Source organism: Hypanus sabinus, chromosome 16 (genome assembly GCF_030144855.1).
Source record: "Hypanus sabinus isolate sHypSab1 chromosome 16, sHypSab1.hap1, whole genome shotgun sequence".
NCBI classification, from domain to species: Eukaryota; Metazoa; Chordata; class Chondrichthyes; order Myliobatiformes; family Dasyatidae; genus Hypanus; species Hypanus sabinus.
In genome coordinates this window covers 63,671,716-63,689,826 of record NC_082721.1, presented here as the reverse complement: position 1 = coordinate 63,689,826, position 18,111 = coordinate 63,671,716, and the positions used below count along the sequence as shown (strand labels likewise).

Sequence of the window (18,111 nt, the reverse complement as noted above, 5' to 3'; positions counted from 1 at the left end):
ACTTCCCACCTCCCTCCACTCAGCCTGTCAGACAGACGATGAGCAAGTGGTTCCAGGCCACAATGAGGGGTGAGGGGGCAGTGGCGGGTTGACGGGTTGATCTTGGGAGAAGATAGGCAATCCCCCACTGACCCAGTGTCCACAAATCCCATTCCTGACTGAATTCATCCATGGAGTCCCAGATTCCCTTCATCCCAGCAACAGAGAGATATCCCACTCGCAAAGCAAGAATAGACTTTATTTGAATAGGACAGTTAAAAGATATTGAATGGAATGACCTGACAAGACACCAATTATTGCTTAAGGTCTCCAGAAGCCCCCAGGTTGGTGGGTTCTGGGGTTAGAGGTTCATGCGAGTCCGGAATTCAAAGTCCAGTGATTGGAAATCCTGGAGTCAATATTGAAGGTTGAACCGGAAAGTCAAGGACTGAAGTTGCCGTGACCAGAAGTTGGAGGCTTGACCCCTGTCTGCAAATCTGGACTACGGAAGGCTTATGCAAATCCAGAATTTGAAGCCCAGATTTCAAAGTCTCGTGATTAGTGAGCCCTGGGGTCAATACTGAAAGTCAAAGCCCAAAGAGGGAGAACAGCTGCCAGGGAAGTTGAGGCCCTGATGACAACCTGCCCTCAGGTTGGAGGCCTGTCTGTGTCTATATGTCAAGTGGGTAGGAGGGAGGAAAGAGAGCTGGAAGCCTTCACTCCACTTTCTTTTCCTCGCAAAGGCCTCTGTTTCCAGTAGCACAGAATGCTGTCTCCGATTAAGTTGTCGGCAGTCCCACACTCCTATCCTCTCCTCTTAGTCCAGCTTGTTGCCTTCAGATACCCAGCTCCCTTTCATACACTTCAATGGATTCTTGCTTAGTAAGGGTGTCAAAGGTCACAGGGAGAAGGCCGGAGAACAGGGTTCAGAGGGATAATAAATCAGCAATGATTGAATGGCAGAGCACACTCGATGGACATAATTTTTCTCCTATGTCTAATTGCCTAATGGTAATGGAATTTGTCTCCTCTCTCCACATACAACCACTGGCTCTGTAGCAATAGGGTAGGTTTTTATGCCAGAATTGGTCCCACCGAGTCAATGGTACCCAAGTGAATTCAGGGCAATTCCCAAACCCATTTGGGCCATATCATCTTCTCACAGCCACCATCGGGCATGAGCTTCAGAGGCTTGAAGTCACTCAGCACCAGGTTCGACCGTTCAAACCATGAACAAGCTAGCACAACCTTAATCACTGCCTCAGTATAGTAACACTGTAACTACAATGGACTCAGATTTTATTTTTCTAATTGTGTTTTCTTGTAAAAATTGATTTACAGTATTTTATTACGTCTATGATTTTTGGGGAATATTGTGCCTGCAGGTAGGTTTTTCATTGCACCTGTGCATAGACATACTTGTGCAGATGAAAATAAATGTGACTTTGACTTTATAAATTGAGATAATTTTGCACACCACCAACACTATAACATTGGAACCACTCAAAGCAGTTACCAAATCTTGCAGACTGAACAAACGTTCCCAACTTTGGCTTCAAATGGGTCTTTGCAGGTCCCACAGGGAGCTGAAGGCTGGTACAAAAGCTGTTCGTTATTCATTCATTTGGATCTGGTTGTTGAAGACAAAGGCCAGTATTTATTACCCAACTCTCACCATCCTTAAAGTGGTAGTGAACATTCTCGAACTGGCTCCTCAAGGGCAATTGGACTAGTACAGGCAGTAAATTGAACCCCACAGAATGAAGTCAAAGGCGGACTTCCCAACCAGACATCTCCCAGCACAGATCATGATCAGGGATGAGATGTTGGTGCAGGGTTACCATAGCAACCAGGTCTTACTCTGCCATTGTTCCTGAGGAAACCTAGGGTGGAGGCACAGAGAGTGAAACTAAGTGTAGAAACCCCAAACTAAAACCAAAAAATTCCAGAGGAGTGACTGGATCATTCACGGACAGGTCCAAAGTTAGAGGCCGGGTATTCGATGTGTGGCAGACTCTAGATTGATGCCGAGGATCGAGGCCCAAATTTCAAATCAGAAGTCCACAAGTCAACCCCCGCGTTTACAAAATGCAGTGAGTTCACTGGAGTAGTCAAAGGCCCGGTGTCTGCGTATCTGCGTGTGAATCCAAGTCCAAATCCGGGTTCACTGGAGGTTAGCGGCCGAAGAATATGGACCATCTTGGGGTCAGAGGGCCATTTATGTGTATGGGTGGGAGGGAGAAACAGGGGCTTGTTTTACGCTTGTTGTTTTGTTCCTGTTCTGTTGTGTTCTGTGTTGTTCTGCCGAGTATTGTGGACACGCTATGCTTGTGCCAGAATGTGTGGCGTGCGGCTTTGGGTGCGTTGGTTGTGAACACAAATGACACATTTCACTGTATGTTTCAATGTCTACGCGACAAATAAACTTGAACCTTGGAAAATACTCTCCTGCGGCCTTTGAGCTGGTGATGGTGAACACTTCACACTGAGACTTGGCTCGTGTCTCCGGGAAGCTGTTCACCCGGTCCCGAGGTTTAAACATGCCATTGTTTCAGGAACAAAGCACCAATGAGAAGTCTTTCAGCAGCAGTGAGGGATCTGTGGTGGATCAGCTGCAGTAACCCAGCCTGGGAGCCCATCTACAGGTAGATCCTGCGCAGGTCACCGGGGGAGGTGATGGTATTACACTGGGGGCAGAGCTTCTTTGAACCCTGGAATAAAAAGAGAAAACAGAATTATAGGCATTCTATAGGAAATAGAAGTGCTCAACACAAATTGGGCCCTTCAGCCCACAATATTGTGCTTACTGATATAAACATACTCAGCAATCAATCTATTCCTTCCCTCCTACACAACCCTTAATCCTCCATCTTTCTTTCATCCATGTGCCCATCTAAGAGTCTCTTCAATGTCCTGGCTCTAACACCACCCCCAGCAGTGCATTCTGAGCACGCACTACTCTCTGTGAAAAAGAACTGCTTCTGAGATCTCCCCTAAACCTTCATCCACTCACCCTAGAAAGCTGTCCTCTGGTTTTGGGCGTTGCTGCCCGGGGAGAAGGGGCTCTGGCTGTCCACTCGATCTATGCCTGTGCACTGACGATGCCAGCTTCCAACTGCAGAGGACTGTAAACTCAGCCAGCTCCATCACGGGCACTTGCCCACATAGAAATGAATCTCACCATCCTAAATGCTGACATACATGTACTTTGATGATAATAAGTTTACTTTGAACTTTAAACTTTATGGATCGATACTCCATGTCACATCTCACATTTTATTCAATGCCTAGCATTGTCCTCCAAGTGTCAAATAATTCATCCAATTTACCCTGAGATTGGAGATTCAGAATCAGGATCTTTTGACTTACTGACCACTAGCACTGCTCTCTACTGGGAATAGTATGCGTCTTAGCTAAATGCTGACCGCCAAAGGTGCTTTATAATGGAAGACCACATACATCAAACGGACATACTGGTCTCCAAGCAGTAGACTTCCCGCGAGAACTAATATCTCCAGGAGAGAAGCTTATAATGGGTTACTGTCCAATGCATCTGATATTGATTTTCCAGTCATTTCGGGTATGAATGGGGAGGCTGTGAAACATGCTCCACAGGAGAAAATACTTTGCTTTGTGTCTGTGGTCTTACCAGGGTGCGGAGCCAACACTCCTCACAGTGAATGTGCCAACATTGGATTGATGTCAGGGGTACAGAGTATGATCCCTGGAGAGAGAGAGAGGGAGAAGGAGAGAAAGGAATGCACACAGAGTTAAAGCACAGAGTTCTTCAACCCACTGAATACACACCGCCTCCCATTTACATTAATCCGATATTAATCCAAAGTTTAAAGGTTAAAAGTAAATTATCTTTAAAGTACATATATGTCACATATACAACCCTGAGATGCATTTTCCTTTTTATTCTCTACCCCCCAATCCATTCAGTTTTTGAATCAACAGGCACATCCCCCCCCCCCCATCCCTCCCCACCAACCTCCCTCCAGGCACTCATCCCTGCAAACAGAAGAAATGCTACACCTGCCCCCACACTCGTGCAACCCTAATCAGTAGCTCAGTGCAGCAACGTTATCACCACTTACACACTTTGCACTAAAATGGACTTCTTTTTTGTTCTAATTGTGTTCTTCCTTTTAAAAATTGTGTTTAATTTCTGACTTTTTTCTTGTGAATGACACTTATCTGACGCTATGTGCCTGTGTAGGTAAATTCTTCATTACTCCTGTGCACACATATACTGGGGCATCTGACAATAAACTTTGACTTTGACATTTCTATCAAATAATCCCTGTTGCTATCTTTAGGGACAGTTTACTGCAACTAATTAATCTCAATTCGGATGTCACCGGGATGTGAAAGGAAACTGGAGCATCCAAAGCAAAACCGAGGGAGAACATGCAAACTCCACGCAGTCAGCACCGGAGGTTGCTAGGACTGTGAGGCAATACCTCGACTACAATGAACACTAAACATGAACCTTTCTCCTCTCCCTAAATACTCAGCATGGGCCCTCACCCCTCTCCCTAAATACTCAGCATGGGCCCTCACCCCTCTCCCTAAATACTCAGCATGGGCCCTCACCCCTCTCCCTAAATACTCAGCATGGGCACTCACCCCTTATCATGAATACTCGCCCCTCAACCTGAATGCCCAGTTTGAAGTATCACCCCTTATCATGAATATTCAGCATTGGCTTTTGCCCTTCACCCTGAATACTCAAAATGGACCCATGCCCCTTATCCTGAATATTCAGTACAATCACCCCACCCCACCCCCACTCCCACACCCTAAATACATAGAACATAGAATAGTACAGCACAGTACAGGCCCTTCAGCCCACAATGTTGAGCCGACCCTCAAACCCTGCCTCCCATATAACCCCCCACCTTAAATTCCTCCATATACCTGTCTAGTAGTCTCTTAAACTTCACTAGTGTATCTGCCTCCACCACTGACTCAGGCAGTGTGTTCCACACACCAACCACTCTCTGAGTAAAAACCCTTCCTCTAATATCCCCCTTGAACTTCCATCCCCTTACCTTAAAGCCATGTCCTCTTGTACTGAGCAGTGGTGCCCTGGGAAAGAGGCGCTGGCTGTCCACTCTGTCTATTCCTCTTAGTATTTTGTACACCTCTATCATGTCTCCTCTCATCCTCCTTCTCTCCAAAGAGTAAAGCCCTAGCTCCCTTAATTTCTGATCATAATCCATACTCTCTAAACCAGGCAGCATCCTGGTAAATCTCTTCTGTACCCTTTCCAATGCTTCCACATCCTTCCTATAGTGAGGCGCCCAGAACTGGACACAGTACTCCAAGTGTGGCCTAACTAGAGTTTTATAGAGCTGCATCATTACATCCCGTCTCTTAAACTCTATCCCTTGATTTATGAAAGCTAACACCCCATAAGCTTTCTTAACTACCCTATCTACCTGTGAGGCAACTTTCAGGGATCTGTCGACATGTACCCCCAGATCTCTCTGCTCCTCCACACTACCAAGAATCCTGCCATTTACTTTGTACTCTGCCTTGGAGTTTGTCCTTCCAAAGTGTACCACCTCACACTTCTCCAGGTTGAACTCCATCTGCCACTTCTCAGCCCACTTCTGCATTCTATCAATATCTCTCTGCAATCTTCAACAATCCTCTACACTATCTACAACACCACCAACCTTTGTGTCATCTGCAAACTTGCCAACACACCCTTCTACCCCCACATCCAGGTCGTTAATAAAAATCACGAAAAGTAGAGGTCCCAGAACAGCTCCTTGTGGGACACTACTAGTCACAACCCTCCAATCTGAATGTACTCCCTCCACCACAATCCTCTGCCTTATGCAGGCAAGCCAATTCTGAATCCACCTGGCCAAACTTCCCTGGATCCCATGCCTTCTGACTTTCTGAATAAGCCTACCGTGTGGAACCTTGTCAAATGCCTGACTAAAATCCATGTAGATCACATCCACTGTACTACCCTCATCTATATGCCTGGTCACCTCCTCAAAGAACTCTATCAGGCTTGTTAGGCATGATCTGCCCTTCACAAAGCCATGCTGACTGTCCCTGATCAGATCATGATTCTCTAAATGCCCATAGATCCTATCTCTAAGAATCATTTCCAACAGCTTTCCCACCACAGACGTAAGGTTCACTGGTCTATAATTACCCGGACTATCCCTACTACCTTTTTTGAACAAGGGGACAACATTCGCCTCCCTCCAATCCTCTGGTACTATTCCCATGGACAACAAGGACATAAAGATCCTAGCCAGAGGCTCAGCAATCTCTTCCCTCACCTCGTGGAGCAGCCTGGGGAATATTCCATCAGGCTCCGGGGACTTATCCATCCTAATGTATTTTAACAACTCCAAAACCTCCTTTCCCTTAATATCAACATGCCCCAGAAACAACAACCTCACTCATAGTGTCCTCACCGTCATCAAGTTCCCTCTCAGTGGTGAATACCAAAAAGGAGTATTCATTGAGGACCTCGCTCACTTCCACAGCCTCCAGGCACATCTTCCCACTTTTATCTCTAATTGGTCCTAACTTCACTCCTGTCATCCTTTTGTTCTTCACATAATTGAAGAATGCCTTGGGGTTTTCCTTTACCCTACTCACCAAGGTCTTCTCATGCCCACTTCTCGGTCTTCTCAGCCCCTTCTTAAGCGCCTTTCTTGCTATTCTATATTCCTCAATAGACCCATCTGATCCTTGCTTCCTAAACCTCATGTATGCTGCCTTCTTTCACCTGACTAGATTTTCCACTTCACTTGTCACCCATGGTTCCTTCACCCTACCATTCTTTATCTTCCTCACCAGGACAAATTTATCCCTAACATCCTGTAAGAGATCCTTAAACATTGACCACATGTCCATAGTACATTTCCCTGCAAAAACATCATCCCAATTTACACCTGCAAGTTCTAGCCTTATAGCCTCATAATTTTCCCTTTCCCAAATTAAAAATGTTCCTGTCCTCTCTGATTCTATCCTTTTCCATGATAATGTTAAAGGCCAGGGAGCAGTGGTCACTATCCCCCAGATGCTCACCCACTGACAGATCTGTGACCTGACCCGGTTCGTCGCCTAATACTAGTATGGCATTCCCCCAGTTGGCCTGTCAACATAGAGGTTCTCCCACCCTTCCTAATGAATACTCAGCAGTGGCCCTTGCTCCTTGCCCTGAATACTCACCCTGGGCCCTGACCCTCATCATGTGTACACAGCATGGTTCCCCACCAATTACTGTGAATGTTCCTCACAGACCCCCACCCCTCACCCTGAAATATTCAGCTGTGGCCTTTTGATGTGAAATACCAGTTAATATGGGGAGACTACCTGGTAGTTCTCCCTCCTGCCTCAAACATGTTCCATTTCATTCAAATGTTTCCAATTAATGTCCCAATAAAGAAAAATGCTTGAAAAAGAGGAAGTTGCACTCCCAGATACACTCAGTAACCTTTCACCCCGTTCCCATCTACACTCTGTATCCTTGTCAAATAGCTACATCTACCTTCAAATTACTCAGAGACTCTACTTCCACCGCTCTTTGAGGAAGAGAGTTCCAAAAACTTTACTGTCCAAGAGAAATGATACATCCTTTCTCTGTCTAAGATTGTCTAAAAGGGGAAGTATGAGCGCGAGGGCAGTTTCTTGTTCTCGGTGTCAGATGTGGGAGGTCCTGGAGTCTCCTAGCCTCCCGGACGTCCACGTCTGCGCCAGGTGTGCCGAGCTGCAGCTCCTAAGGGACCGTGTTAGGGAACTGGAGCTACAGCTCGATGACCTTAGTCTGGTCAGGGAGAGTGAGGAGGTGATAGAGAGGAGTTTCAGGCAGGTGGTCACTCCAGGGCCACGGGAGGCAGACAGGTGGGTCATGGTTAGGAGAGGGAAGAGTCAGGTACTAGGGTACCCCAGTGGCTGTACCCCTTGACAATAAGTACTCCTGTTTGAGTACTGTTGGGGGGACAGCCTATCTGGGGTAGCAACAGTGACCGTGCCTCCGGCACAGAGTCTGGCCCTGTAGCTCAGAAGGGTAGGGAGAGGAAGAGGAAGGCAGTAGTAATAGGTGACTCGATAGTTATGGGGTCAGATAGGCAATTCTGTGGACGCAATCAGGAGACCCAGATGGTATTTTGCTTCCCTGGTGCCAGGGTCCGGGATGTTTCTGATCGTGTCCAAGATATCCTGAAGTGGAAGGGGGAGGAGCCAGAGGTCGTGGTATCAATGGCATAGGTAGGGAAAGGGAAGAGGTCCTGAAAGGACAATATAGGGAGTTAGGAAGGGAGTTGAGAAGAAGGACCGCAAAGGTAGTAATCTCAGGATTACAGTAAGAGTAAGAATAGAACGAGGTGGAGAATAAATGCGTGGCTGAGGGATTGGAGCAAGGGGCAGGGATTCAAGTTTCTGGGTTATTGGGACCTCTTTTGGAGCAGGTGTGACCTGTACAAAAAGGACGGGTTGCACTTGAATCCTAGGGGGACCAATATCCTGGTGGGGAGATTTGTTAAGGCTACTGGGGAGACTTTAAACTAGAATGGTTGGGGGGTGAGAATTAAATTGAAGAGACGAGGAGTGAGGAGGTTAGTTCACAAATAGAGAAAGCTTGTAGACAGTGTATGAGGGAGGATACGCAGGTGAGAGAGAAGGGGAGCGCTCAGACCGAAAATGTAGGGGAGAAGGAAGAAAAAGAAGATAGTAAAGTTGTTTGCACCGTTAGGGATAAACAGAGAGTAAGAGGTGGAGAATTTCTTAAATGCATTTATTTTAATGCTTGGAGCATTGTAAGAATGATGGATGAGCTTAGAGCATGAATTGATTCCTGGAAATATGCTGTTGTAGCTATTAGTGAAACATGGTTGCAGGAGGGGTGTGATTGGCAACTAAATATTCCTGGGTTTCATTGCTTCAGGTGTGATAGAATCAGAGGGGCAAGAGGGGGAGGTGTTGCGTTGCTTGTCAGAGAAAATATTACAGCGGTGCTTTGGCAGGATAGATTAGAGGGCTCGTCTAGGGAGACTGGGTGGAATTGAGGAATGGGAAAGGTGTAGTAACACTTACAGGGGTGTATTATAGACCATCTAATGGGGAGCGAGAATTGGAGGAGCAAAGTTGTAAGGAGATAGCAGATATTTGTAGTAAGCGCAAGGTTGTGATTGTGGGAGATCTTAATTTTCCACACATAGACAGGGAAGCCCATTCTGTAAAAGGGCTGGATGGTTTGGAGTTTGTAAAATGTGTGCAGGGTAGTTTTTTTGCAGCAATACATAGAGGTACCAACTAGAGAAGGAGCAGTGTTGGATCTACTGTTAGGGAATGAGATAGGTCAGGTGATGGAGGTATGTGTTGGGGAGCACTTCGGGTCCAGTGATTACAATGCCATTAGTGATTATAATTATGGAGAAGGATAGGTCTGGACCCAGGGTTGAGATTTTTGATTGGAGAAAGGCTAACTTTGAAGAGATAGGAAAGGATTTAGAAGGAGTGGATTGGGACAATTTATTATATGGGAAGGATGTGATAGAGAAATGGAGATCATTTAAAGGTGAAATTTTGAGGGTACAGAATCTTTATATTCCTGTTAGGTTGAAAAGAAAGGTTAAAAGTTTGAGAGAGCCATGGTTTTCAAGGGATATTGGAAACTCAATTCGAAAAAAGAGAGAGATCTACAATAAATATAGGCAGCATGGAGTAAATGAGGTGCTCAAGGAATATAAAGAATGTAAAAAGAATCCTAAGAAAGAAATTAGAAAAGGTAAAAGAAGATATGAGGTTGCTTTGGCAAGTAAGGTGAAAATAAATCCAAAGGGTTTCTACAGTTATATTAACAGCAAAAGGATAGTGAGGGATAAAATTGGTCCCTTAGAGAATCAGAGTGGACAGCTATGTGTGGAGCTGAAAGAGATGAGGGAGATTTTGAACAATTTCTTTTCTTCTGTATTCAGTGAAGAGAAGGACATTGAATTGTGTAAGTTAGGGGAAATAAGTAGGATAGTTATGGAAACTATGATGATTAAAGAAGAGGAAGTACTGGTGCTTTTAAAGAATATATAAGTAGATGAGTCTTCAGGTCCTGACAGGATATTCCCTAGGACTTTGAGGGAAGTTAGTGTAGAAATAGCAGGGGCTCTGATAGAAATATTTCAAATGTCGTTAGAAACAGGGATGGTGCCGGAGGATTGGTGTATTGCTCATGTGGTTCCATTGTTTAAAAAGGGTTCTAAGAGTAAACCTAGCAATTATCGGCCTGTAAGTTTGACTTCAGTGGTGGGTAAATTAATGGAAAGTATTCTTAGAGATGGTATATATAATTATCTGGATAGACAGGGTCTGATTAGGAACAGTCAACATAGATTTGTGCGTGGAAGGTCATGTTTGACAAATCTTATTGAATTTTTTGAAGAGTTTACTAGGAAAGTTGACGAGGGTAAAGCAGTGGATGTTGTCTATATGGGCTTCAGTAAGGCCTTTGACAAGGTTCCACGCAGAAGGTTAGTTAGGAAGGTGCTATCGTTAGGTATTAATATTGAAGTAGTAAAATGGATCCAACAGTGGCTGGATGGGAGAAGCCAGAGAGTAGTGGTGGATAACTGTTTGTCAGGTTGGAGGCCGGTGACTAGTGATGTGTCTCAGGGATCTGTACTGGGTCCGATGTTGTTTGCCATATACATTAATGATCTGGATGATGGGGTGATAAATTGGATTAGTAAGTATGCAGATGATACTAAGATAGGTGGCATTGTGGATAATGAAGTAGGTTTTCAAAGCTTGCAGAGAAATTTAGGCCAGTTAGAAGACAATAGGTGCAGAAGTAGACCGTTCGGCCCTTTGAGCCTGCACCGCCATTTTGAGATCATGGCTGATCATCTACTATCAATACCTGGTTCCTGCCTTGTCCCCATATCCCTTGATTCCCCTATCCATAAGATACCTATCTAGCTCCTTCTTGAAAGCATCCAGAGAATTGGCCTCCACTGCCTTCCGAGGCAGTGCATTCCAGACCCCCACATCTCTCTGGGAGAAGAAGTTTTTCCTTAACTCTGTCCGAAATGACCTACCCCTTATTCTCAAACCATGCCCTCTGGTACTGGACTCCCAGCATCTGGAACATATTTCCTGAGTGGGCTGAAAGATGGCAGATGGAGTTTAATGCTGAAAAGTGTGAGGTGCTACATTTTGGTAGGACTAATCAAAATAGGACATACATGGTAAATGGTAGGGCATTGAGAAATGCAGTAGAAATGAGTGATCTAGGAATAATGGTGCATAGTTCCCTGAAGGTAGAATCTCATGTGGATAGGGTAGTGAAGAAAGCTTTTGGTATGCTGGCCTTTATAAATCAGAGCATTGAGTATAGGAGTTGAGATGTAATGTTAAAATTGTACAAGGCAATGGTGAGGCCAAATTTGGAGTATTGTGTATAATTCTGGTCACCGAATTATAGGAAAGATGTCAACAAAATAGAGAGAGTACAGAGGAGATTTACTAGAATGTTACCTGGGTTTCAGCACCTAGGTTACAGAGAAAGGTTGAACAAGTTAGGTCTTTATTCTTTGGAGCACAGAAGGTTGAGGGGGGACTTGATAGAGCTATTTAAAATTACGAGGGGGATAGACAGAGTTGACATTGAGAGTAGGGGAGATTCAAACAAGAGGACGTGAGTTGAGAGTTAAGGGGCAAAAAGTTTAGGGGTAACACGAGGGGGAACTTCTTTACTCAGAGAGTGGTAGCTGTATGGAATGAGCTTCCAGTAGAAGTGGTAGAGACAGGTTCAATATTATTTGAAAAAATGGGATAGGTATATGGACAGGAAAGGAATGGAAGGTTATGGGCTGAGTGCAGGTCGGTGGGTCTAGGTGAGAGTAAGCGTTCGGCACGGACTATAAAGGCCGAGATGGCCTGTTTCTGTGCTGTAATTGTTATATGGTTATATTGGCAGCCCCTTCTTTTTACGGAGCCCCCTGGTTTTAGATTCTGCAACAAGGGGAAACATTCTTCCTATCTAAGCTACTTCCATTTGCCCATATTTGGCCCAGATCCATCTGAAACCTTCCAAACCATATACCTGTCCAAGTGTCTTCTAAATGTGCCTCAACCTCTTCCTCGGGCGCCTTGTTCCATATACCCACCACCCTCTGTGTGAAGAGGTTCCCCGTCAGGTTCCTCGATAAATCTCTCCCCTCTAATCTTAAACCTATGCCCTCTGGTTCTTAAATCCCCAACCCTGATACTTCACAGGTCAGAAAGTATCTGTGGAGAAACAATTATCAATGGATGATAGGTCATCAACCTAGAATGTTAACTCTGGTTCCGTGGTTAGGTAATTCCCAACATTAAAATAATAAAATAGACTCTTCTGTGCTTTTTTTTTCAGGGAAAGGAATAACATACTCACTGGGAGTTCTATTAACTGCCACCCAGGAAGGACCCATTCTTAGATCAGTGCTCACCTCAGGGAGAAACAGGGAACTGACTGAGTGATGACCTGGTCTCACACAGAGCTCCCAACTATCTGATGTCAACAACATAGATGGTGTGTTGGTTAAGTTGGTTGACAGGAAGAACTTCTTTGAAGTGCCTGAACCACAGGGTAAGGGGTAATTGGACAAAAGACTAAGAGCAATAAAAAAAGATTTAAGTTTTATTACTTTATCTGCTGCTTATGTGCTGACATGGTGAACTTCTCGAAACTGGCTCAGTTCAGCCCGCTAACAAACAGAAACCACCACATTCTGAGGTCTGGAATATCTTGTTCCAGCTTGCCGATCTTGAAAGAGCAAGTCTGCCCTCTGGTAAGGCTTGAAGATAATCAGATTATTGCCTAATGATGTAGTGGGCAGAACAGCTGATATTATTATTTAGCAATAAATTTTTCCCTAATCCTGCTACTTTCAGTGAAACTGTAATCAGAAGATTCAGTTCTCCTGCAATGCAACATGGACATACCTCCTGCCTTTCGGGAGACGCTCTGAGCCTGCTTCCATCCTGTATTACTCTGTGTGTAAATGCTGAACTACAGGAAAGATACCAATAAGATGAAGGAGCACAGAGAAAATCTACAAGGATGTTGCCGGGACTTAAGGATCTGAGTTATAGGGAAAGGTTAAATATGTTGCAACTATTCTTTGGAGTGTCAAGAGAATGAGGGAGATTTGATACAGGTATACAAGACTATATCAGAAGGGTGGTGGGTGGACACTTCTCTACCAAAGGAACTGTAAGGAACTCCTTCCCTCCACTAGTCTGCGGGTCACCCTTGGGCAAGGTGTAGCACCTGCTTAGCCTCCCCATACTGGGTCATGAGAAGTCGTGGGAGTGGGTGGTGGATGGTCGTATCAGCAGCTGGTGCACATCACAAGTCCTGGTTATGCAACCACTGATGCCAGACAACCTCTGAAGAGTTTTGATAATGGCTAGGTCACTCCTTTTGTAAAGACGATACCCAGAAGAAGGCAATGGCAAACCACTTCTGTAGAAAAGTTTGCCAAGAACAATCATGATCACAGTCAGAGAAAAGAACAAGCACAGGTGGCAGACCGTGATCGCCTACCTCTTAAGACATGGCACATGATGATGATGATGATGATGATACAAAATTATGAAAGATATGGACAAGGTAAATACAAGCAGGTTGAGTGAAACTAGAACCAGAGGTCATAGGTTAAAGGTGAAAAGTGAAATATTTAATGGAAATCTGATGAGGGAGTTCTTCGCTCAGAAGTTGGCATGTGTGTGGAATGACCTGCCAGCAGAAGTGGTGGATGCAGGTTCAATGGGAATATTTAAGTGATATTTGGATAAGCACATAGATGGGCGGGGTATGAGGGCTATGGTCCAGCTGTAGGTCAATAGGACCAGGCAGAATAACAGCTTGGTACAGACGAGATGGGCCAAAGGGTCTGTTTCTATGCTGTACTTCTATGACTCTGAGACAGTTCTGTAGTTATTAGACTTCCAAAGATTGCTCAGAACATAGAACAGTCCAGCATAGGAAAAGGTAAATCAGTAATCAAATGCCCAACATCTTCAAAAGGTGTCAAAATGATTTCAAATGTCAGTACTTCAAGAAGGTGGCATCAATTATCAAGGACCCTCAGCACCCAGCATATGCCCTCTTCTCATTACTACCATCGGGGAGGTAGTACCGGAGATCTACGCTCAATTTTTAGGAATAGTTTCTTCCCCTCTGCCAACAGATTTCAGAACAAATGCTATGTGTCTTCAATCTCTGAGGATCTATCGTGGGCTCAATATAGCGCTGCAATTATGAAGAGGGCATGCCAGCAGCTATACTTCATTAAGAATCTGAGGAGACTTGGTATGTCATAAGAGACTCCAGCAAGTTTCTGCAAGGAGAGTATTTGAGTTGATGGATCACGATCTGGTACGGAGGAGTCACTGCACAGGAAAAAGTTGCAGAAAGGTGTAAACTCATCCTGCTCCATCATGGACACCAGCTTCAAGGGCACCTTCAAAAGGCAACGTCTCAAAAAGTCGCATCCATCATTAAGGATCTCCACCACCCAGGACTTGCCTGGGTGAAGAGGTACAGAAGCTTGAAAATCCATATTAAACATTTCAGGAATAGCTTCTTCCCCTCTGCCATCAGATTTCTGAGTGGCCAATGAACACATGAACACCACCTCCCTATTCCTCTTTTGTACTCTTCATTTATTTTTCATTGTAACTTACAGCAATTTTTATATTTGATAACAGACAGGAAGAAGTTGTTTCTAAAATGTTGAGTGTGTCTTCAGCCTGCTGTATCTCCTCCCCGGTGAGGGTCCCTAGTAATGGATGCCTCATTGTCTTTTGCAAATGTCAAAGGTGGGGAAGCTAGTAGCCCTGATGGAGCTGAGCGAGTCTAAAATCTTCAGTAGCCTTTTTTCGCTCCTGTGCACTGGAGCCTCCATACCAAGCAGAGATACAAGCAGTCACAATGCTCTCCGTGCTACATTTGCAGTCTTCGGTGACAGAGCAAATCCCATCAAACTCCTAATGAAGAGGAGCTGCTGACATGCCCTCTTTGTGATTGCATCAATATGTTTGGCCCTGGGATGCTGAAACCCAGGAATACAGCTGTTGCATGATGTTCTTGCATCATTGCCCTGATCAATGAATGCCTTCTTCCCCAGTCTGTCCCGTACGTTATAATCCATGATCAGCATTTTTGGGAAAGGACAGGATGTTTCCACCAGTTACCCTGTTCCTTACCATGCACACATGGCACCTGTAGGCCTCTCTCCTCTGCAATCTCTGAGTGAGCTCGTTGATCCTTGCCTTTAAGATCTCCGACGTCACCCCTTCTTCCTCATCCAAGTTTGCCGTCCTGCTGAGAGAGGTTAGGTTATAGCTGAAATTTCCTAGAACATGGCATAGCAAAAGGCCCCCTCCCTCCAGGGCCACATTAGATTGGCCTCAAATCCCTTAATGAGGGAAGGCTTGGAAAACTTGAACCTGCTCACTCAGGAGGTCCGGAAAAGATGAAGGGCATCTGTAGATCATTCAGCAGCCATGCCTGAGCCCCCTCACCCATCTGATGTGGAGAATTAGTGTTACCCATCAGCTGCAGTAATGGACCTCTGCCAGAGGTGTCTCCACTGAGCCACCCATTGAATGGGAATTCAATACAGTACAAGGCAGTAGGGAAAGGGGCAAATGTGATTCAGAATAATTTATCACGTACGTACATTGAAACACACGGCGAAATGTGTTAACAACCAGCACACCCTAAGGATGCACTGGCAGCCACCCGCAAATCTCACCACGCATTCCAGTGCCAATGTAGTAGGTTCAACAGAACACAGCCACTACAGTAGCATACTGATTTCTGTGACGCCATTACAGCTCGGGGCCTTCGAGGGTTTGGAGTTCAATTCTGGGGCTATCTGTAAGGAGTCTGCACGTCCTCCCCGTGGAATATGTGGATGTTCCTCAGGTGCTCCGGTTTCCTCCAATCACCACGTACAAACAAGCTGGATGAACTCAGCAGGTCGGGCAGCATCTGTTGAAATGAGCAGTCAACGGATGCTGCCTGACCTGCTGAGTTCATCCAGCTTGTTTGTACCGGGTAGGTTACTTGGTCATTGTGATGAGGTTAGGGTTAATTGTGTTCGTCGAGAGTTGCTGGCACTGTGCAGCTCAAAAGGCCTCCTCAGCGGTGTATCACTAAACAAATAAATAACACAATCGGCAGCACCAACAACAGAACGAAAGAAAGCAACCCCCTCTCACACACAGATACATCTCCAGCCCCTGGACAGGCTGTGTCTAGACCTCCAGACGTGCAGACACTGGGATCCCAACCTCCAGTGCCTGGCCTGGAGTCAAAGACACTTTGTAGGCAGATTTCAATAATAAAGAAAGCTTCCAAACTGCGCACCCTGGTGGGGAATAGGCCTGTTACAGACACCCAGGCGCAGGAGGAGGTGTGGGAAAGAGCAGGAGTACAGCTGGAATCCGAGCTGTGTTGGGGAATGCCCCCTCCTGTCGCTGCTGCACTCCTGTGTTCGGAGACGAGCTGGAACGCCTGCGGCTGACCCACCGGGAGACAAACTGATTTGCCTTCGCCTGCTGAACCAGAGCGAGATGAGAAGCTGCTGCGGACCTGTTCTTGAGGAAATGGGGCTCCATGAATCTTCAGGCCATGCCACTTAGCGACTTGTGCTAGTAATACTTTCTGTGACTGTATGTGCTGTGGTTTGATCGTTGCAGCTTGGCCTTAGAGAAACACTGCTTCACTTAGCTGTACGTCTGTGCATGGTGAATGAGAAGTAGACTTTAACTGAGGTGTCGGGAAGCGTGTTGCCTGTCAGTTTAGTCTGTGGATCTTTGGGAGAGAGTGAGAAGTCTGTTCTGGAAGCTGCCCGGTCGGGTCTCCTGATGTCGGCAGCGACCCTTCAAACAACAAGAGAAGCAAGCAACACTCCGCCACACGATGCCACCCCCAGTTAGACTGAGAGGGGTCAGGAATCATCCTTAGTTGCTGCAATGTTAGGAAGGGCAGAAGTGGACCACAGTGACATCGCATGTCTAACGCCTGCAAAGTACAGTTTGCGAAGTGTTTTTACGTTCCCCCCATGACCGTGTGAGCTTTCTCCAGGTTCTCCAGTTCCCTCCCACATTCCAAAGGTGCACAGTTATGGTTAGTGAGCTGTGGGCATGCGACATTGGAACTGGATGCCAACTTGCAGCCTGCCCAGCACAATCCACGCTGATGTGGGAACTGTGGGACAACTCAGCTTACGGGTGATGTCGGTAATGCTGGGAATGTTGTCTGATATCCCGTCTCACTGCTCCATTCTCTCATTGCCTATGGGATTTGCCCACGAACAGACCATTGGAAAAATGAATGATGAAAGAGAGAGAAGTCCAGTTGTGGTGAGAAAAAGCCATCCATCCCCCCGACTCACTCACAGCATGCGTCAGATGCCCGAGAAGTGGAACTTGCCTCAGCACGGCAGCATCCTTGTCTAGAGCTTCCATCAGCCTCTGTGAGTGTCCTTCCAGGCTCTCCGCCCTCGGGCACCTGCACAGGAGTCCAGTCAAGGAAACAGTGGGCGGTAGGGCTCCAGTGAGAGGTCATGGAAAGAAGGTCAGTGACATGAAGCATCAAACCGGACTCTCCATGTACACACACCCCATACACACTCCTCATACACACACCCCATATACACTCCTCATACACTCACCCCATATACAATCCTCATACACACACTCGATTAACACTCCTCATACACACACCCCAAACACACTGCACTCATACACAAACCCCATACACACTGCACTCCTCATACACACACCCCGTACACACTACAATCCACGTACAGACACCACATACACACTCCTCATACACAAACCCCATACACACTCCTCATACACACACCCCAAACACACTGCACTCCTCATACACAAACCCCATACACACTGTACTCCTCGTACACACACCCCGTACACACACCGCGTACACACACCCCATACACACTGCACTCCTCGTACACACACCCCGTACACACTACAATCCACGTACAGACACCACATACACACACCCCATACACACTCCTCATACACACACCCCGTATACACTGCACTCCTTGTACACAAACCTCGTACACACTG

General features: G+C 45.9%; 1 protein-coding gene across 6 annotated transcripts in view; it reads right to left on the bottom strand.

The window, feature by feature from the left end:
* Positions 1-217: 217 nt before the first annotated feature.
* Positions 218-18,111, bottom strand: part of LOC132406375 (E3 ubiquitin-protein ligase Rnf220-like) — a 48,485-nt gene continuing 30,591 nt past the window's right edge. For 5 of the 6 annotated variants that reach the window (XM_059991965.1, XM_059991963.1, XM_059991966.1 and 2 more), the window contains 4 exons: positions 17,444-17,524; positions 15,208-15,322; positions 3,629-3,703; positions 218-2,690 (listed from right to left, as the gene is read on the bottom strand). In XM_059991965.1, coding sequence (XP_059847948.1) covers positions 2,619-2,690; positions 3,629-3,703; positions 15,208-15,322; positions 17,444-17,524 — 343 coding nt within the window. In that variant the 3' untranslated portion in view covers positions 218-2,618. The remainder of the gene's footprint in view (positions 2,691-3,628; positions 3,704-15,207; positions 15,323-17,443; positions 17,525-18,111) is intronic. The other variant, XM_059991964.1, reaches the window with a different exon arrangement.